This window comes from Colletes gigas, unplaced genomic scaffold (genome assembly GCF_013123115.1).
Source record: "Colletes gigas isolate AHSC1104 unplaced genomic scaffold, ASM1312311v1 Colletes_gigas_Sc00020, whole genome shotgun sequence".
NCBI lineage: Eukaryota > Metazoa > Arthropoda > Insecta > Hymenoptera > Colletidae > Colletes > Colletes gigas.
In genome coordinates this window covers 2,457,329-2,480,295 of record NW_025106649.1, presented here as the reverse complement: position 1 = coordinate 2,480,295, position 22,967 = coordinate 2,457,329, and the positions used below count along the sequence as shown (strand labels likewise).

Genomic DNA, 22,967 nt, shown 5'->3' with positions numbered 1-22,967 from the left:
TGCAAGAAACGCGCGAAACGCGTACGTATACGTGGTGTGACAGTGTGCAACGTTTTATCCAGCCGCGAACTGAATCGTCATCGCTTTCGAACGATAATAAGTTTGAACGTACTCTTGCGTGTATTCGAGAAACCGGCGTCGATAACGTCAGACAACGGAACATTAATACCGTAGAATCTAAAAATTGCTAAATCCTGTCAGTCGATTTAACCGTGGCGCAGTGGGTCACATTTGTAATTCAGCGATCCAAACGAATTTAACGCGTTCGACGCTGAGTTAGTTCGTTTCACTTTCCATATAGGCGGCGCGCAATGCGTTCGCGCATATGGGAAATTCTGGACGTAAATTATAACCTCTAAACTAATCGATTTTCGATATCAGGCCCCTAATACTTTCTCGAAGGGACTACAAAAATTAGCAGTACAGGCATCCATTTTGGTACAAAGGTTAGGTATAGCTATACGCTATTATTAACGTAACCTTAATAATTATACAGGGTGTTCGGCCATCTCTAGGAACAATTTTAATGCATGATTCTAGAGGCCAAAATAAGATGAAAATCAAGAATACCAATTTGTTGATGGAGGTTTCGTTAAAAAGTTATTAACGTTTAAAGTTCCGTCCGAACTGAAGTTTTTTCTCGAAAATGCGCAGGATTTCGGGGTTATGTCTATTCACCGAAAATGATTGTGATTGACCCCCGCAACCGAAAATAATTTTTCCAGAACCATGTGAAATTTTTTTTTTTCGTCGAAAAATTTAACCACCTAATTAGATTTTCGGTAAGGAATTTTTTTCTCGAAAGTGCGTAGGATTTCGAGGGTATGTGTAATGACCAAAAATGATTGTAATTGCCCCCCACAACCGAAAATAATTTTTCCAGAGCGATTTGAAATTTTTTAATTTAATTGTTAATAACTTTTTAACAAAGCCTCAGCCAAGAAGCTGATATTCTTTATTTTCGTCTTATTTTGGCCTGTAGAATCTTCCATCAAAATTTTTCCTACGGTTGGCCAAACACCCTGTATAATAATACATCAACGTTCATGAGAGCGAGAATGCAGCAGCTGGTCTACGAATGAATCTGAAACGTTTATTCGTCATTCGTGAATAAAATTTGCCCGACTCCGGGGTCGATGGGTTTGAAGAGGATGACCAGCGATAAAAATGGTTCGCTCGCGTTGGAATTCCCGAAACCAGTCACGTGTTGTTCCTCGAAGGACCACGATGCAAATGGTTCTTCGGCAGAACCTTGGACGCCCAAGGACGTGCAGACGAACCAACGAAGATAGCTGTGAAACTCGTCCCGATTCTGCGCTTTTTCCACGTAAGATCACGCGGCGTTCTACGAGAAACGACGGTATATCACAAGGTGGAATGACGAAAGGAGGACGGTCGATTCTCGGCCCGAGGTTGCCCGTAGGTCAAATCGCTGTCGCGGAGACGGCCCTGGTCGACTGTTTGTGCACCAAAGATGGCAGGGTCGTCGATTATTGTTTTCTCGTTCCCTCCAGTCAACCGATTTTCGACACTAATACGCAATTTTACCGAATCACCCCACCAAGGAAGCTTTTCCACCATTAACACTAGGTATAGTGAACCTGTCGATTTGACGTATTTCAGAACTCGTGCTTAAAGTCACAGAAATCATAAATGTTACTTTTTTTTTATAGCAACGAAAGCTGAATTCGATTGGTATAATAGTATTCGAGCATATTCCAATTAAAGAAAATACACTAACATTAAAACCGAAGAAAACACTAGTGATATTGATTCTGGTGAAATTACTTCTCGGTACGAGCCTGGGCAATATTTTTAACCTTCCATAGACACATTGAATTTTTTAAAGCACAATCGATTTTTCGTTATCAAACTTCCCGGGGCTTGCAGATAGTCATAGAATAAAATACCTCTATATTTATTTTTGCGGTCTTACTGCGCATAAACTTTTATTTTTTATTTTTTTTACAAATTTTTTATTCGAACTAAAATAATTTATTGATCCATTCTTGTCAGAAATTCGAACGCGCGAACTGTCATTACAAAAGTTTCGTTTCAACTGTTTCTGCAGAACGTATTAAAAAAAGTTTCGTAATTGCTTCAACCCCTTGCTTATAGAGTCCCATGTAACTTGTGAAAAATTGATCTTGTTTTGTAACATTGAATCAACTTCGAAACATCGAAAAATTATGAAAGATCCAGTATGTCCAGGTAAACTGTCCAATTACTGGTAATTATAGTGCGTCCGTGGAGGGATAAAGAATTTTTTCAGAATTCATTTATCAGAATGTATACTGTCTGCGCTAAAGCTATTTTGCGTTAGCATTTCAATAAAACACTTTAAAATAGAAAATTTAAGACTTCCACCAGATTGCCCTTTTTTTTGTTAGTATATCAATTATTTGAAATTTCGTGGTTAATATATGTTAATGATTTAAGCACTGCTAAGCTAGGCGAAGCACCGACGAAGTGAAAGAAATAACTTGATTCTGGGTAGCTATAGAGAAAGTAGATACGCGCTCTTGCTGGTATCAGATTTACAATTTCTTACGCGGAGACCAGCAGATATTATAATATACCATGTATATATTTCGGATTGTATTCAAAGCGATAACACACCGCAGTTCGCAGTATCGATAACAAAGATATCATTTTATTGTTTTGCTAAACAATAAATTCTCTATTTTTAGAACGTACTTGCATTCTTCGGGTCTCAAATTAAAAACGAATCTGCGCGACAAACGTTACTGTATTCTTAAAGCAAAAATCTATTTGCTTCTATTCGAAGCAAAGGAAACACGAACACGAAACAATTATTGGTTTTTAAATGCAACGAAGATACAAACACAAGAACGACGAATGCGCGGCGAATGGGAACCAAGCAGATATAAATTATCTGTTTCGAAAAACAATATTGCGTTTATCAATTAAACGGTGCAATGTCAAAAGTCTGGAATCCTGAGGACGCAGAGGCGTAATCAAACTGGACGGGGCGAGATGTTCGAAAAACGTTTCGAACGAAAGTAAACGTCGAGGAAGAATTATCTGCACGTGCGTCGTCGGGAGATAAAGACGCAGGATCTTATTGGTCGATCCAGCACGGTAGGCGAGAGAGTATTCCCAGAAAGACGTTCCTCCTCATCGAAGATGCGTTCTCCAACTCGTGAGCATTTCACTTACTCAGGCGAATTTTATTTCGCGCGGCAGTCGAGTGTCACAAACATTGTACATGCAATTTTTCGATTCGAATACGAGAAAGAAACGTTGCTCGTGGCCGTAATATTTCACGAATGTAAGAAATTAATTCCCATTTGATTTTCAGTTAATGTAACAGAATTATATATTCGATCATTTATTAAATAATGTATTTTCACGTTGCGATTAACGTCGAGTGGGAAGACGTTACGCCATTTTTAAGCGACTATAATTCCTGAAATGTAATTTTGCGACAGACGAACTGTAATCCATCTGATGTCCGATACCCTCGTCCTACAGTTAACAGGTAAATAACTGTATCGTGTTGCCACAGAAAAATTAATGAGTCTTTACTAAGCGTAATCATGTAATAACAGTTTTGCGCACGTGAAAAATTATGCAACCATATTGCTATCGATCACACAGTACGAACTTGTGTATTATTCTTCAGAGTGGAAATGAAAGTTCTCATCTATGAATATCGTCTAAAATTGTTGATACAATGTTAACAGTTTTTGTCAGGTTCAAAATCACTGTTTCGTTACGAGGTCAAAATAATACATGACCTTGAAACGTGGCTGCAGAGGGCCTTGGAACCGAAGCCCCGAAGTAGAAACCGTGAAAATACAAGCATTCGAGTTTCACCGCGGTACTACAGTTTCTGTTGTGCACACTTCGCGAGAAACGAGCGAGACTTTCGAATGATCTGCGATTGTGGATCAATGCGCCGTTCCTACCAGAGGTCGCGCTAAAGGTCTTCGTGGTTGCCGCGCTAACCCGAACAACGTAATCACAAATGTTACCGTTTTAACCGAGCAAATTATTGTTTATCAACGTAGCAAATTGTTTACACGAGACGGCTATGCAATTATCGTGTAGTCGTCGAACGAAAAATTCAAATAGCGTAACTAAGTGTTTACGAAAAAGAAAAAGAAATTAAAGGCTCTTGCGCGATGCCTTGAATCTAAGTAGAAGAGGAAACCGTGTTTTCGAATTCTCGTGTTCAAGAGCGATCGTGGCCGTGTCATATTGTTGAATAAAAGACGAAACCGTATCGATAAATAGATACAAAGAAAATCTTATCGTTTCCGGTGACAGACTCGTTTTCGAATTCCTTATCGAAAACGTAATCACCCGGGACCGAGTAAAAACGACTCACCGTGGCGCGGGTTTGAGACCGAGGGCAAGCAGCACGTCGATGCCCGCCATCTTTTGCTCCTGGTTCACTTGGTTGCCGCTCTTGGCACGTTGTTGGTGTTGGTGGTGCTGCTGCTGCCGCCTTTCCGTGGCCGGCTGATGGTGCTGCTGCTTACTGTCGGCCAGACCGTTGTTGCCGGTCACTTTCTGGCCGGTTAGCATTTTAGCATGGGTGACCTTGAGGAGGGAGCGCTTCGCGTCCTCGACCAGCATCTTGGTGACCGGCTGCACGTCCACCGGCACGCCGATCGTCGGTACAGCGCCACGACGCAGCCTACTGCGCACAGGAAGACCGAGCACAAGGTGCTCCATATCCTTCTCGTAGGAATCGTTCGTGAAGTGGAGGGAGCATATGCGCGCAGTTTGTATGTTGAACGGTATCTCGCCGTTCGAGAGGGGCACGCGACCGCACGCGCGCACCCATCGTGAGCGCACTTCCGGTATCTGGGGGAATCGATGGTAGCGGATACGACGACCGCGGGTTCTACGATGACTGTTGCGGCACGTAGCCACGGCGCACTGCGGCATCCTAACCTCTTAATCCGTTGTCTCCTTAGTATCGAACACACGCACTCGCACACGCACACGCACACGTTCACGCACACTCGAGTAAATACGCGATAACGTCCCTCTACGACATCCTCGATGATACCACTGGAAGTTCTACCGCTGACCGTCGATTCTTCTTCATAATTCCATCGTTCGCGTGCCAATGTTATTCATCGTCGATGAGATAATAAATCGTTCTGTGGGTGTGCGATCGTTATATTCTTCGTTCGGTAAGCAGCGTTCGATGAAACCAGTCGTGCGTCTTAGGCGCGACGATGTATCTTCTCGTCGATAAATGCCACTTAAAAGTCTGTTTTCCTGGTGTTTTGTGAATCAAAGGTCGCGACACTCTGCGACAGCTTCATTTACTTTGGTAGCGAACGCGTGACTAGATGCGTTTTGCCGGGCGGGTCGGCTTGCCAGGACACGAGTGACACTTCGTATACTCAAAACAGGCGCACGTGGGTGTACACGGACGCACACAGATGCGCGTGACGAATATTGGAAACTATAGATCTTCCAGTTGTTCGATCGCCCTCTTTCGGATCCTCTTGATTTTTCCTTTTTTCTTTATTTTTATTTTTTATTTATTTTTTTTTTTTTTTTTTTTTTTTATGTACGAGGCACGTGCGCGGAACGAACAGGGGAGAATAAAACCAGTCCTCAAAGGACGAGCGTCGTAAACAAAAGAGTTTCGTTCGTAGTTATCGCGACGCGGCAGTACGTGAGAATCGACGACGAGACAGTCGCGCGACGGAAGCACTCTTGCGTACTCTCGATGACCGCGGGAGGTCGAAAGGGCATCGGTACCGCCCTGCGTGCGACGCCCTGCGAACTGTGGCTAGCGATGTAGAAGGGGACCGCAGGCCAAAGAGCGAAAGAGACGGGGTGACGAGAGATGGTTAGGAGGGGGAAGGGAAGCACAGCGACGAAGTACTGAAAAACAATGTGTGCGTGGGCCTCCCGGCAGACGCCACCACTTTCACGACTCAAATTCAAAACGTCACACGCACACGCGGTCGCGCGACTCGTATAAATCGACCGACCATCGCACACAACCACGAGGGGGTGGCAGGGGGCTGTAAATTAGAGAAAGAGCATCCGCCAGACGATCGGAAACGCGTGTCGCACACGTCTTTTCCTACACACGTGCGAGATACGAGTCCGCGGTGTCGGCGAAAGGTGTCGCCTGGTGTACTTTTCCCGTTCGTGACGATCAGCGCCCCGCGATCGTGACGTTGATTGGTAGGCGGACCGTCAAGATGGCGACGGATGACGGGTAGCTGAGCGACGATCGTCAACGAGCATACACGAAAATCGCCGAACGGTGTACGCACGACTCGTGGTGGTCACGAGAGAGCACCAAGGGGCAGCCGCGTTTCTTGCGACCAACGGAAACACGGGAACGTACGTCGTCGAATCTTCCGGCAAGCAGTTCCAACCGATCAAAGGATATGGGAACCACCGGCGTACGCGAAATCGTAATAAAAGAAAACGTTTATATATCGCGCGTGGTAGACAGCGTGCTAACTACTGCACGCGCGCTGCTTCTCCTCCGGACTGGCCGATCGGGTCCGGCCGTGGAACAAGAGACAGCCAGTGGCAGCTGCGTGTGCCTCCTCGTGTCTGCGTGAAACCGGTGAACCAATGATCGTGCTCTGGTGCCGTCGCGGCAGGGATGACGAGAATCGTGGAGGGGGCAGGGTTGGAAAGGAAGAGAGACCAGGGAGACAGGGAAAAAGAGGGAGGAGGTCACCGCTACCGACTAGGGTCCTTCAGGGGTTCGCCACCCCTCGAAGCACGCGGTCCTCCTCGCTTCTGTTATCCGGTATAACCAACCGCTACCGATCTCCTCTCTCTCCTCGCCGCCCCGCGCACCCCTAGCTCTCTCCTTCAGTCACATTGCGCTTTCTCGACCTGGTCCTCGCCAGGGCGTTAGATTACGCGCTCTTTTTCTCTTCATCCCCACGAACGGTTCGGTTTGCTTTGTCTACCAACGCGCTGGAACCCGCCGCCGACCATTCCACACGCCAGGCAAACACGCGTCAAGAGAATTGTCGTAATTTCTGTCGCGACTAGAAGGAACCACGATCTAGCCAGTAATACACCCTTCTACGTCGGTGGATAATTTTCGATTGTCATATCTTAACCGCAGCCCTGATTAAAAATTGCAAAATGTTACGACGAGACGTTACGTTCGATAGGAGAGCACTTCTAAAAATAGACAAACCGGAGACGTTCGATTTCAGTGCAGAGCATGCAAGATGGAACCTTCGATCGAACTACCCGAATGCGTAATAATTCAGTACATGGTTGCGTAGTTACCTTCTTTTAAATAATATTATTCTCTAAACAATAAATGTTTCATGGAAGTACGATTTCCATCGATATTTAAGGGGTCATTCTGGTTTATCGGGCCGAAAAGTGAGGTAAATTCTATGAATTTTTTCTGATTTAAATACTTTATAGATTGAAATAAATACATGTAGTATTTATTGTACTATCTTTTGGCTTTATGAAAAATATTTTGTTATACATAAACAATTATTATTGTTAGTGTTCTATTAGCGTAAATATAACACTGAAAAAAAAACCTAAGTTGCTGGCGTAGGTGATTACAGTCTTCAGGGTTATCTGAAAGAAGAAAATGAACAAGATTTTTAATCGGCATGAATGTCGCTATCGCCCGTACCTCGTCGAACAATTTCTGTTAAAAAATAACAAAATGGCAGCGGTTAAAAGAAACGTAAAAGAAAAACAGCGTTTTTAACCGCTGCCATTTTGTTATTTTTTAACAGAAATTGTTCGACGAGGTACGGGCGATAGCGACATTCATGCCGATTAAAAATCTTGTTCATTTTCTTCTTTCAGATAACCCTGAAGACTGTAATCACCTACGCCAGCAACTTAGGTTTTTTTTTCAGTGTTATATTTACGCTAATAGAACACTAACAATAATAATTGTTTATGTATAACAAAATATTTTTCATAAAGCCAAAAGATAGTACAATAAATACTACATGTATTTATTTCAATCTATAAAGTATTTAAATCAGAAAAAATTCATAGAATTTACCTCACTTTTCGGCCCGATAAACCAGAATGACCCCTTAATATTTATTATATCCTCGACATATAGAAATATTAAATTGTTTGATGGAATACTTCCTATTTTTTTGTATTCGTAATAGAGATGACATTATTAACAAATTAACAAGTATTAAGAAGTATTCTTTCAATATATCCTAACTTTCCTTTAATTAGTAAACACAGCAAATAATATAGAACATTATAATTTGCGATAGTAATTATAATATGAGGTGAGATTTACGGTTAATAATTAATCACGATAATAATCATGTAAATTTCAACACAAAATGAAAGAAGATGAAAGATTTAACGCCCTGGCGAACATGGCGGAAGTCGCCGCGTTTCATAGCCAAATGGCGGCAACGGAGAACAAAGAGTCTCGGTCTTGCACGCATTACGGAATTTCCCATAACTAGACGCAATCAACGCATTTTTGCAAATAAGACGCGTGAAACAATCGGTCATTACTTCGACAGCATTTCAAATCCTTGATAATAACTTTCCTTCGAGTAATTAGGGTCATAATAGGTCCTAGAGTTTACTACTCCGTTGAACAATACATATTTGTCGTTGACGCGTGTAATTATAAATTAGCAGGGATAACTGCTTTGAAAATCTTCGTTTCGTTTTAATTCGGCAAAGGAAAGTATAAAATTGCCGAAGTAATGCCTCTGCGTTCTTTGTTTTTCTACGCGAACAAATAAATTTGTAGAATTAGATATGTTTGTAATTTTGCTTTCCCAGAATTTTAACAATACTGAAACTAAAAAATATGATTTCAGAATTTAAAAAGAATTATTTGAAATTAATTTTCGTCTTCGGATTAGCTAGCTTGGATTTAAAAGATGTAAGTTTTTGTTATTCGCGAATAAAATTCGCCCAATTGTGGTATTAAATTGCATACTACTGGCAGCCATTGGTATTAAGACGGAATTCTGTCGAGTCTCGTCGGATGCACTACTATTTCTCCCCTATTGCCGCTAATCAGGTTCTCATGGCATCTTATGTGGCACAAAGGAAGGAGAACTTGACCCCGTTCGATCGTAACCGAACCGAAACTGTATTGCCGTGCACGATCAATAAAGTCAAGCTAATTGTTCGAATACAAGAAAATATCATGATCTGACCAATGATCGAGCGAGACGCGATATGTCCTCCGTCGAATCGTTTCGAGTTCGAATTCGAATCCGAATCGATCGTGATCCTAAACGAAATTGGTTGGAGGAAGAGAAAAAAGAAAAACTGCCACGACATAAAGAGGAACTGACTAGCGTTTCAGAACACTGTGAGGCTGTCTCGCAGGTGTATTTATTTAAGAAGATGGCGGCGCGGTAGGGCCAACCTTTTGCGCGGAGCAAAAAGCGTCGAAGAAAGGGAGGAGATCTGGCATCGAGCGAGTCACAAGAGCTGCTGGCACTCAACTACCCTCATCGTTTGCAACACCTTAAATACTTCATTCGACGCTATGTTCAACCGGAAATTACTCATACTGTTGCTACCATTAACGTCAGTTTAATTTTATACACGTTTCTTCTCGCGTTATAATAAAAATCTATCTTTAAATTACAAATCTATAGGACAACAGAACTTAAACTTCTACTTTTCTTTTCTTAATGGAAATTGCAATTTCAAACGACCTATCCTGAGAGTGGTATTTTACAAAATAAGAATTTTAACTTTTTATAATTCGCTGTCTCTTTCCTTTCTGATGGTGACTAATTAAAAATGTATAGAGGGCGTAACCTCTCAACGTTCAAAATTCAACTACCAATCATTGTTTACTACGCAACTCAGAAGTCGAACTATAACAAATGACATTATTATACAACAAAGCTACACAGGAAGTTGAAAGTTTGCACGTTTAGATTAAATACTCAAAGTCATCAAATGCAAATTAGAATTTGTTTATATCCCCATTACTCGTACAATGGCGTCGTTGAAGACCTTAGTTATCAATCAACCCTCGCATATTAACTGATACACTCGCGCGTTTAGCTACTGAACGAAGCGTCATCATGTCATTTCGAGGTCTGATGATTTCTTTCCGTTGTTCGGCAAAAATGTACTTCCTTCTACTATTTCTATTTTAAAAACACGTAATATATTTAACAAAATGATGAATACTTGATATGTATTCAACATAAAATTCATTAGTTATAAACAACAGGAGAAATTACAAAAATATTAATTATGATTTTGTGGTTGTAACGAGGTATATGTAAAATTGACAAATGCACAATTAAATGACCTTTTTTGCCAAATTCTAACAAACTTGATAATTGTAGACTTTCATCAATATAGATATTCAAATTAGAAACTTTTCCTTTTATTGCTCGTAATACAAATGAAACGTCTAATTTTAATTGTGCATTTACATCTAATAAAATACTGACTGTCGAGTATAAACAGTGTTAATAAAAACTCTACTGTAATAATATTTAATAGAAAAAAAAATAAATAGTTTGGCGAGAAATGAAGATAACCTTCAAGACTCGAATATATTTAGTAATTATTTCTTGGTTGGTCTAGGTGGTTAAGCTCACGGAGAATCTTTTGAAGTGCATGGCGAGTTCGATCGCACAAAATATAGATTTTCACGATACATAATATCGCTGATAAGGAACTAGTCCGAATGAGATCCTCAAGGGCGGACGTAACAAATTAACAGTCGGTTCCAGCGATACTCGGTTCGCCACGTCGGCCATTTTGGTTTGATAATCAAGACACGCGTACCAGATAATGAACGTTCCTTCGTGTATTAGTGGGATTAATGGTTTTTAGTTGTTTTATTAGTAGTTTGCTCTGTGTACGATAGGCAGACCTCTCGAGTTAGATAAAATAGAAATTCGATGGTCAAACGGTATCACGTGTTTGTAATAATTCACATTTACTCCGCGATGTTTTTCACTACTTTGGACTCTGTTATTTCATTTATTGGGAACGATATTTAGCGTTGACCGATCATATTGGGCTATTTCCTAACAGTATTTTTCCCAATGTATCAAAAGACACCTAAAATTTTAATTTAAAATCACTTTTTATAATTCTCTTGTTTCTTTCATATTTACTTAAACCGTAAATTTGACGAAAACCATTAAAAAAGTTGATAATTAAATTTCAAGGTGTTACCATTTATTAAATAAACGACTTTTTCCTTTCGTTTTAGTATCTAGAATAATTAAATTCATCCTAATCGAGAATCTTGTTTTTCGACGATTATAAGACGACGTTTATGCGAGTCATTATTTATCATACATTTTCAGCTTGAATAACTAATTTTCTTCAATCCTCGTACGAAAGTTCAAAGCATTGAAAAATTTTTGGCGCTATAGCTATATGCTGTACTCTACGTATCAAATGCTTTAGTTTAATATGTTTCATTAGTCGAACGATATAAGCGTTCGAGCAATTTCGTTTACGAGCGCAGATACTCCAGTTCCGAGGCAAACGCACTGCAACGCAACAGCTTCCCATCGGTTCTCGCCGAGGATCTTTTCCCCTTTGCGATATCGTATAACCAGCGTCGACGAGCGTCGAAAGTATCTCCCCCACGTTCTCGACGGTCTTTCTCTCCCCCCTCCTCCTCGTTGGCCGTAGCCCGTCATGCTGGGCCGACGAAACGATTTTCTCAGAACGCTTCTGCGGAAACTGAGGACGTCCTGGTACCAGAAGCCGCTGCTAACAGAAACATCTCCGCGGAGGTTCTCGGCAGTTTTTGCCTCGATGCGTGCCAACGCGTCCCTCTTTCAGAGGCGAAGGAAGAGAAGCCATCGAAAAGAGGAGAAGAAGCAGGCACGAAAGGCCGACCTGGCTTCGGTGTGGTTCACGCGGGCTCTCAAATAAGGACAGACCGATTTCCGGTGGTCTCGCTCGCCCCTCCGTGCCTCTCCAGCAACCTGACCCCACTATGAACCGATCGGGGGTTCTCTTTCTCTGTCCTCTCGCTCGGACCAACGTCACGGAGAAAGGGAAGGAGCGAGAGGACGCGTCGGTCTTCTCTGCGACAATACAGAACCGTTCATCTCTCCTTCTCTCTCTCCAATCTTCGTTATTAGAGCACCGTTTCGCCTCGTTTCTCTCTCGTAGGCTAGAGCGACCGTTCCGTCCCGGTTGCACCGACGGTAGAGCCTATGGCCGTCCATCCTCGTCGTTGACGCCCGTCTTAACAGAGCAGGCTGTGTGCGGGCGCGCTCGCTCTCCGCACAGCTGGCACAGGAGGGAAATAAGCCGAGGCGTCTCCGACTCCGGGGCCACCAGACACGGCTGCCTGGAGAACGACCAAGAAGGATGCGCAGCTGCGACTCTCTTTCGTCCGTTTTACACACCGCCAACTCGCGGAGCCACAGGTCGAAAAATGTCCTCCGTGGGACGAGCGAGAGACACGGACCCGTGGGCCGTCCCCGACGCCCCGACGCTACGCGATTTCAGCGCTTTTTCTTTTAATCTGACCCGCGCACGTTATCTGCACGACGGAAATATACACTCGATAGGGCCGTGTGCCCATTCGTCGCTCGAGGTTTCAGCTCTCGTCAATGTTATTCTTCTCGACCGGCGACTCCGTCGACCAATCGATACGTTTGCGTTCGAGACAATTGCTCGAAGCAAGTTTCACCCGTGAGTCTATTAACACTTTCACGGCGGGGCTCGGACGGGGCTCAGTCGTGGGATTTCAAGCACTTACGATCGGATCGAATACATCGAATGTCACAAATATCATTCCAAACTTGGAACTCTTGACATTTAACGCGGTCACTGTCAGATAAAAACTGTATGATATTCAGCAAGATTAAAATGTTGATTCTACACCATTGTAAGCTACATAACCTAATATGTGTTTCAGTACTTATTCTCGTAACCCTGTTAAAATTCATAAACTTTATTCGAATTTATTTCCCTCGACGTCTTAACTTGAAAATTAATTTTCGTAGTATCGTAATGGTAAATCCTGTCACCCATATATGGGTGACGTGGCAGTCAAAGTGTTAATGCTGCGTCAAGTTCAATATTTTTAGATATTTATCCAATTTGTGCTGTTCTATAAGTCGAACTCAGTAATGTGTGGTAGATTGAAGCAGGAAAATTAAAAAAAGTAGAAATGAAGTTTGTAAACCTTTAAAAAAATCGATTCTTTTTCAGTTTCAAGAGAAAAATATACAACTGTGCTATTTATTTTTTATTTGTCAAACGTTCATAACGTTGCTCGAAGGTTAAATGTGCTCTTTCAAATAAAAACCAATATTTTTAGAAGAAATTTTTGTACAGGATATTTTTTCATCAGACTTTATCTCAAATATATATTTAATAAAATGGGAATTCTTGTCAGTTTCGTTACACCAAAAGTAGAGGAAAATTAAATCATACAAACGAAATTTCTTTGTTTGTTTGGTGATTGAAATTCTTGGTATTCAAAGTCTGTAATATTCAAGCCATAACCTGAAACTATTGAGAACATAAGGAATAACTTTGTAAATGTATTCGAATACTAATCGTTACGATCTCAATTATCATTAACGGGAAAGAGTAAAATGTAAAGAAAAGGATAAATTCAATTTGCAAAATGTTGAATCTACGAGTGTAAGACCTATATCCGATGGGAAGCAACCGATATCGTGCACTCTATTGTCACAGGGGCGACAATAATTGCACGACCGTAGGGGATGCGTATTGAGGTTAGGTCTTAATAATAGTATTTTAGATGCGCCTTAACTCTTGCGTACATGCGTGTTCCCCGTTTTATTTGTTATGTATTCAGGTATCTGTATCTCTATGCTTACGTCATAGAGTTAAATAAATAAAATAAAAACGTTCTGCGTTGCCGGACCCTGTAATCGGAACTTGGCGTGTCCGCTGCTAACGTGTCTTCGCACCCGAGCCTCTGTTAACACGAACAATCGGCGCATGCGCACACCAGCGCGTTCATTGAGCACGCGGTATATCGAAAAATGTTCCTTCCCGAGGCAGGCCGTGAAATGGTACCAGTGACCAGAAATGCTTTTCAGTCCCTCTTCGATGACACAGCTTGAGAAAAAACTCGAAAATTTTCGTTCGAAGAGCGTCGTAAATAACATAATTTCGTCACCAGCGTACAGCAATTTATTTTAAAGGCTCTTTATCAGCGACTCCCTCCTACCGTAACGTCTTCTTTGCCATGACTCACGTATTTAACATGTGTTTTCCGTATCTGGAAATATCTCCGACATTTCCTCAAATTTTAGCGTGGAAAACAGAGATATTCGATAGTTCTTTTGGCATGTGTAATTTTATAACCGATAATATTAACGTATTGAAAAGTTGATAAGTATCAGAATTTGGATATTTCTAAGTGTTTGAAGGGTATAAGGTCACGGTTGACCACTGTGGCAGTCAACGCGTTAAGAAAATGCAGTAGAGTTCGAGCGTCCTGTGCTTAATTTAACAGCTAATTAGAACTGTGATTCATTCAGTGTATAGTCCAGGCAATGCTCCGTCCGATTACGTGTTGCCTTTTCTTTCGAGCAGGAGATAATTTAGTAATTACAATGACGTCAAACATGGACTTTTTTCTATCTGGAGAACCAGTACGGCGTCACAGAGAAATGGAATTCCGTTCAAAATGGCGTCAAAAGACTATCATTTTAAATACTCGGTTATTTCGTGCAAAATTATTTACACTTCTGTGTTTAAAATTAATCTTAATTCAACATCGAGGCTGCAATTATCTTTACAAACAAGATCCCCCCAAAAGGTATTACACTTAGTTTTGTTTAAATTCGTCTTACTTGAAGTTATTAACACGTTGTATACCGGAGTAGTATTCAAACTCACAGCAATTTTCTAACATACACAAAATGAACGAACCCCACTGTTTGCAAAGTTTTTAATGGTGGTCTACGCGATAAAAAATACGCTATCAAATATTTTTTCGTAAATCGAAGCTTTTGAATATGATATACTATCCGGGGACAACGAAGCAGCAACCGGTATTCTAGCGAACGCGAGTTCATTTAGATCGCGTTTACTTATGATCGGCGAGGCATGCGGGCGAAGATGGCGCGTCAACGAAGAAGTGACTCACTGGCCGAGGTATTCGCATGCGAGAAAATATATCTGCGTTACACCGCGGAAGAAAAAAGGAAAAGAAAAAAAGAAAAGGATGTGACGTCACGGGTCGCCCGGTGCGACGTCCGCTCGAAGAGCCATCGCGCGTTCGTCGACGATGGAGAGGAAGACAATTCTCTGGAACGGCGACGCTCCCGCGTTCCTCGCGCCAAAATGGGCGTCGAGCGCTGCGCGAACGATCGGTTCTCCAGAGCGGCACAGGGGCAAAACGGAGCCAGGAGAAAGGAAGGGAATCTACCTGGCGGAATATTGATGACTGGAAACCACGGGGAAAGGTGGCACCAATAGGCTTCACCTGGCGTCTCGAGATTTTCCATCGTCTTCGGGTCGGCTCTGTTGGCTCGTTTTCCGGCCTCTTCGGCTGCTTATTACGGCCAAGCCTAAGGGATGGTATCTTTGGTACACGGCCCGCTCTAGGTGGTTCACCCCACTCTCTTAAGGGGCAACCACCCCACTCGTGTGGTTCTTCCTATCTTCGTCTCGCTTTAACGCTGGCTGACAGTGAGGCTCAAGCGAGAGGGGGCCGAGAGAGAAGGGGAGACACCCTTCATCCTTGAGGCGGGGTCCCGGCCACCCCGCTGCTAGGTTCGCTAGGATCAATACCCGCCATCCGAACCGAAGTCCAAGCCACCCTCTCTTTGCCTGCGCTGCCTGGCCTCTGCCTCTGCCTGTGCCTGCTGCCGGTCTGCCAAAACCTGCCCGGTCCCATCCGTCTGCTCGAGTCTCCGGAGAATTCGAGTGGCTTCGCGAATCCGTCGTGTCGGATGCCTCCGGAGTCACGAGCCGGAGTCGGCGTACAGACCAATCTAGTCTCCGCGGGCAGCGCGATTGTGTTCGCCGCAGTGGTTCTTAACCCTCTGCGATCCTACGTTCGTTTCAGCCGGTCCTACGTCGTGTCCACGTCTCCAGTCACTTGTATTTTAAATTTATCCCAAATCGTCTCAAACAGAACCAAGGAGCCAAGCTGGGCAATCGCAAGGGTGTATCGATGACTCCTGAACAATTTTACCATGACCTTTACACGCCTCGTTTTTGGGATCATTATCTTTTGGAGGCATTCTACGTCATAATAACTAAATCAACCACAGTTTTATATTGCAGCTTAAACGCTTTTCTAGATTCTTTCTCCATATTTTTATTGTCAACTCTGCGCAAAGACTTGGATCTTCATCCTTCCAGGATTCAATTTCAAGAATTGAAGTTTGCTGACCATCGTATGCACAGCGAATTTTCTGATCCTAATTTCGTCAACAGAGTCATCTTCAACGACGAAGCTCACTTTTGGATGGATAGTTCTGATAATAATCAAACTTATCGAATTTGGGGAGATTGGTGATACTCGTGATTAACCCTTTATAGGCCGAATTTTGTAAATATAAAACGTGCAAGGTTTGCTTTATCTTGCTTTGATATTTCATGTTGATGGTGCTGACAACCGTCATCAATATTGTTATTGGTCAACTCACAATAAGACCTATTTGCTACCTGTGATTTCACATCATGTAAATATGTACTCAAATGAGTATATCCCACATACTAAATAAATAAATAAATAAATACAAAAGTAATGTGGAATGAATATCTTTGGGGTTGCAAATATAAATATGCACTTCGACAAATTTTCGGTAATGTCGTTTCCAATTGTCTGAGACAATTTTAACACATAAAGCAAAATTATTGCGTTTCGTCTGGAATCTGCTAGTTAAATTCATCAGGAAGGCTTATCCAGCAGATCCTGCCTTAGACGGGGCATTATTAATCGTGGTGTAGTCTCCCATTACTGGGTAGTTTATTAGTACATGATTGGTTTGAACAGAGTGTTCAAACAATTAATAGCGTCGCGTCTAAGATGGAATCTGTCAGGTGAACCTCACTGTTAGGATCGCCCAGCTGGATCTAGAACGAAGTGCAGCAAAACTATTATATTACCAAATCGTGAACTGATTATGGAAGTGCACCAATATATTTTGTGTAAATTTTAAGCTCCTGTAAGTGTGAAGCCTGGGTCCAATGGCTCGACTGATCAACCTTGTGTTGCAACTCGATAAAATAATATCTAATAATACAGGGTGAGGTGGAAATTCTATCCGCCTTAAGGCGCGACATAAAAAGAGAAATATTATGATACTTAATTATCAAATTAAAAGTACCAATTGTATTCAACGGCCATTTTTTTATTTTTATAACTTTTACGTAACAGAAGATGCAACTATAAATATTTCGTTAGAATATTCTTACGTTTCTGCTAAGTATCAACAATATTATTCCAAAAATATAAATTCTGCAATATATTTCTTAATTTCTTTGGAACCGTTGAGAGATCGGATACACATTGATTTCTTCCTAAACAACTTTCCATACACTCGTTAATCTTCTTTTTCGCCGTTTGAATTTCATCGACTCAACTGTATCGACATAATCCCTAATTAAATCCGACCAGCTGTTGCTGCAACTGGACGTTTAGATTCGTACGGTGTAACGTAATATCATACTTCGACCGACTAGTTTGTTTCGAAGAGTTTCGCGTATCGTTGCGTTATTGAATATTCATTTCCTCCACGGTGGCCGTACTTTGACCGTAGAAACGGCGTTTTGTCGTTCGCGTCGTGCTACAGCTAAACAGATGCATCGTCGTGTAGTTATGTCGTTAGTGATGTATAAAGTATGACCAACCGATCGGTTGTACGAAGTTATGTTTAATTCATCTTTCCTTTGTCTCCGTTACCAAGGCACAAATCCGACGTTTCGAGCGCGTCGAAGAGTTGCTTTCGGAATCGAGAAGCCATGTTTCAAAACGTAACGCCGGACTATTGTGTCCGCCATTTTGAAAAATTCTTCAAACTCGTGATCGCAGTTAAAAACGAATATCTTTGTATTTTCTAACAGATAGGAAAAACTGTGCGCCAAGAATTGTAATTTTAAACAGTTTTGCTCGTTCGAATTTTCCCGCCAATTTCTGGTGAACTGTAAAAACCCAAGTTAAATTGAATATCATCAGATGTTTAGCACTATAGCACTCCTGATGACAGTAGTGTTATTTAATATTTAAAAAAAAACTAGTTTCTTCCGTGTGAGCTATTTCGAGGCACATTTTAAGCTTCGAGTACCGGTCACCAGTGACCGTTACGGCAGTCGACGTGTTAAATAAAATGAAGTGAAATTAAGAGATTGGATGAAAAGCATGCTACCGTGAATCGATATACTTATCAAAACTGTACTTGGACTGAACAATGGAAAAAATTGAGGTTACGTTTTAATAATACCACTGTTATTGCACGTCATCTCTTATTCATATAGGGTGAGTCACGAGAAACAGAACCTGTCAATATCTCTGTTGACATTGAGAATGTAGAGGAGATTGTTTTTCAAGGTATGATTCAAAGTTTCTACAAACTTCATTGTAAATTGTCGCATTCAAGGTTATTTCAAGGTCGCATTATGGTATTTTGTTGAATTCGTCGTGATTTTACGTACAATGTGCAGGTAATAAAAATATTTATCAAATATACAGAGTGTTTGGCCACCCCTGGGAAAAATTTTAATGGGAGATTCTAGGGGCCAAAATAAGACGAAAATCAAGAATAGCAATTTGTTGATGGAGGCTTCGTTAAAAAGTTATTAACGTTTAAATTTCCGCCGGTACTGAATTTTTTTCTCGAAAATGCGCAGGATTTCGGGGATATGTCTATTTACCAAAAATGATTGTAACTGACCCCCGCAACTAAAAATAATTTTTCCAAAACGATTAGAAATTTTTTTTTCCGTCGAAAAATTTCACATCTCGAATTTTTTTCTAGAAAGTGGGTAGGATTTCGGAGTTATGTCTATTCACCAAAAATGATTGTAATTAACCTCTTTAGCTAAAAATAATTTTTTTAGAACGAGACGAAATTTTTTTTTCGCCGAAAAATTTGTCCACCTTCCTGAATTTTTTCCTCGGAAATGCGTAGCAGTTCGGGGATATGTGTAATGACCAAAAATGATTGTAATTGACCCCTTCAAATAAAAATAATTTTTCCAGAACGATTTGAAATTGTTTAATTTAATTGTTAATAACTTTTTAACGAAGCCTCCATCAACAAATTGGTATTCTTGATTTTCGTCTTATTTTGGCCTCTAGAATCTCCCATTAAAATTTTTCCCAGGAGTGGCCGATCACTCTGTATAACCTTGAGAACTTGAAGGTATGACCTCGAACCATTTTAAATTCTAACGTATATATTTTTTGTTTCATTCGTTATTTATATCTAAACGATTTCTTATAAATAAGTAGCTTGCAAAGTAACTACTGATAACTAACTTATAATAAATTGCTACGTATACGTATTTCATATGCTATAAAATACAAGTTTCACGTTTCATTTTCACAATACGAAAACATAATTCGAGAAATGGCTAATATTTGGACTTAACAAATTTTAATCCAGGAATCAAGATCGACTTGCCCCTCGTAAAGTCGACAGAACCTGTCATATCGCATTTAGGGATCCCTGGCACATTCTAATCGATTCCCCGCGTCTATTTGAATAGGCTACCGCTGGTCCAGATCTGGTTTTGTATTCGAGTCTGACCAGTATCAGAATGTTCGAAATACTACATCCCAGTAACCGACTAAAAATCGCAGGATTCGATATATTTTCCAAAATAAAATATAAATAGTTCGTAACTTGGTATTTAGAGTATTTCTAACATTATACATTATACTATTTGAGAGAAGGGTTGGAACCACTTGTCGAATTTTCTTTACCAAAATATTTAAATACTTCGATGATACCAATATTACAATGAATATAATTTAAGTACCATTTGAATACTCGAGTATTTTGTGCAATAATCGATTAACCGAGATATAAGTTTATTTTTCTCTGTAGAATTTTATTTTCATTTAGTTATGTAATATTTAAATTTTGGTTAAATTAATGTGTTTATAATATATATACATCTACTTATAAATAATTGCACTTAACACGTGTCCTACAATGTACGATATGTACGGGAACGAGTCGCTGCTTTCGTACACGTTTATGTGCAATTTTATTCGTACATGTTTACATGCACACAGATTATTGATCATCTTCTAAGAATTATTGATTTCACTTACAGCAACGGTTTATTCGTGTACGTGACCTGATAATCGACTCACGATAGTATGTAATATTCAATATATCGTTGGTATCCGTATTGTTTAAATAATTCAAATGTTAACCTAAATACTCAAGTATCCAAAGTTCATCTTCACCGTTCAGTAACTGCTAAAATAATTTCGATACTCCCAGGTCCGATCAGATGTGCAAAATCTAACCTACGTATTTAACCTAAAAAGATTTCTTTCCCACTACAGTCAGCTACCGCTAATTACAACGCCAAAAGAAATGCCCCCGCTCGATAATTCCGTTAACTGTTTTATCGCCCAAGTAAAAAAGCTACAACGCCCGTGGACGCGAACGAATCCGACGATCGTTCCTCGGCCAATTCGATCTGCGAATCTCTCGATCCGTCACGAAGCATCGGAATCCAGGGGGCGACGGAGTCGCGTCTTTTTCATCGTCGGCTCGAAAGGGTTGAAAGGAAGGCCATATTCGCTTCGCAGGATGGAACCGAACGCGTCTCGTAGAGCGTCCTTCCTTCCTCTCGTTATTGCTACAAACGCGAGAGCGCAAGAGGGGTCAGAGCTCGTTTGGAGGGCGGAATCGCGAGGGGGATTTCCAGGAGGGGGATGGTCACGATGGTGAGACACAGGGGCTGGCAGGCACGCCTGAGGGAGGTGGTATTGGACGATGGGAACGGATGGTAACCGACCGGGCTTGGATCACCGGATGACGTCATGCCCGCCCGTTACCAGGATACCAAAGATCAAAGACCAATGAAAACGTCACCTTCTCGCGGTGTACCTCTGAGGTCGAACCCGACCAAACAATACATTTTTTCTTCTCTTTCTACCTAGCCTCCGTGTTCCCTCCTTGTGAATCATACGACGTCAACCGTTGTGCGTATGGTAATGATACCTCCTGTCTTCGTTCCGCGGATCGCGTGTGCCTTCGATCGCTGATATTTTATTTATACGCGCCGCCAGATATCGAAACAAGGATCCAGCCAGAATAATCTATGATAATTATTCGAGCGAGAGTACAATTCCGCATTATTGGATCGCGCGTTTAACCTTCGACCTCGGAACACGACTTGCAGCGCCTCTCCGGATTACGGGCGCTGCTCGAGCGGAAGCTGAGGAATGCCTATCCACGAATGATTTTTTACAGGATGAAGACCAGAGATAGGACAAAACTATTATCTAAATCGGAAGAAAAGTTAAGGTACGTTCTCAGTTGCTTGCTATTTCAATAAAATTTTACTTCTTGCACCAGAGCTTGCGAAGGGCACCCAAACCAATAGCTTGAAAAACGTCCATTTTCTTTTTTTTATATATTCCTTCCACATTGTTTCGAAAATATTCTTTTGAATTTACGTTTAAATCACTATTAAAACTTTAACACTTGACTGCCACGGCAACCATATATGGTTACCAAAGTAAGTACTGAAGCAAATTTTAGGTTATGTAGTATACAGGGTGTTCGGCCACCCCCGGGAAAAATTTTAATGGGCGATTCTAGAGGCCAAAATAAGACGAAAATCAAGAATATCAATTTGTTGATAGAGACCTTGTTAAAAAGTTATTAATGTTTAAAATTCCGCCCGTACTGAATTTTTTTCTCGAAAATGCGCAGGATTTTGGAGGTATGTCTATTCACCGAAAACGATTGCAATTGACCCGCGCAACCGAAAATAATTTTTCCAGAACGATTTGAAATTTTTTTTTTCGTTGAAAAATTTAGGCACTTATAATTAGATTTTCGGTAAAGAATTTTTTTCTCGAAAGTGCGTAGGATTTCGGGGGTATATGTAATGACCAAAAGTGATTGCAATTGACCTAACTTCTGTTATCGAAAATAATTTTTTTAGAACGATTTGAAATTTTTGAATTTATTTGTTAATAACTTTTTGACGAAGCCTCCATCAACAAACTGGTATTCTTGATTTTCGTCTTATTTTGGCCTCTAGAATCTCTCGTTAAAATTTTTTCCAGTGGTGGCTGAACACCCTGTATAGTGGTCTCAAAAGAATATTGTAGTCTTGCAGAATATTGTATAGTTTTCATTTTGCGGTCGACGTATTAATAAAAAGACTCAAGTTCTGATAGTAATTTTGTAATTATCAACAATGTAATTTACATATTAAAAACACCCATTCTTTATTGTCATATACTTCTTCAACATTGTTTCGAAAATATTCTCTTGAATTTTCGTTAAAATCAACATTAAAACTTTAACACTTTGATTCTCACGTTCACCCATATATGGTCACAACATAAGTACTGAAGTAAACTTTAGGTTATGTAGTTTACCATCATCTCGAACCAATATTTTAGTTTCGTAAAATATTATATATCTTGTAATTATCAACAATGTAATTTACATATTAAAAACACCCATTCTTTATTTTCATATATTTTTCCAACATTGTTTCGAAAATATTCTCTTGAATTTTCGTTAAAATCAACATTAAAACTTTAACACTTTGATTCTCACGTTCACCCATATATGGTCACAACATAAGTACTGAAGTAAATTTTAGGTTATGCAGTTTACCATCATCTCAAACCAATATTTTAGTTTCGTAAAATATTATATATCTTGTAATTATCAACAATGTAATTTACATATTCTCATTTTTAAAAGAAGCACTAAAAAATTGAAAAGAGAATATTGATAATACCGGTAGAATATTTACTACTAATGAAACGATCTTTCAAGAGCTTCCACAGGGCTATAATAAAACTATTT

The 22,967-nt window shown here is 40.7% G+C and overlaps 1 protein-coding gene across 4 annotated transcripts in view; it reads right to left on the bottom strand.

Moving 5' to 3' along the window:
- Positions 1 to 22,967, bottom strand: part of LOC122400746 (actin cytoskeleton-regulatory complex protein pan1-like) — a 56,664-nt gene that overhangs the window by 20,824 nt on the left and 12,873 nt on the right. The window contains exon 1 of one of the 4 annotated variants that reach the window (XM_043402371.1): positions 4,355 to 5,833. The exons of the other annotated variants lie outside the window; for them this stretch is intronic. Coding sequence (XP_043258306.1) covers positions 4,355 to 4,920 — 566 coding nt within the window. The 5' untranslated portion in view covers positions 4,921 to 5,833. Of the gene's footprint in view, positions 1 to 4,354; positions 5,834 to 22,967 lie in introns of those variants that run through there. 4 annotated transcript variants of the gene reach the window in all.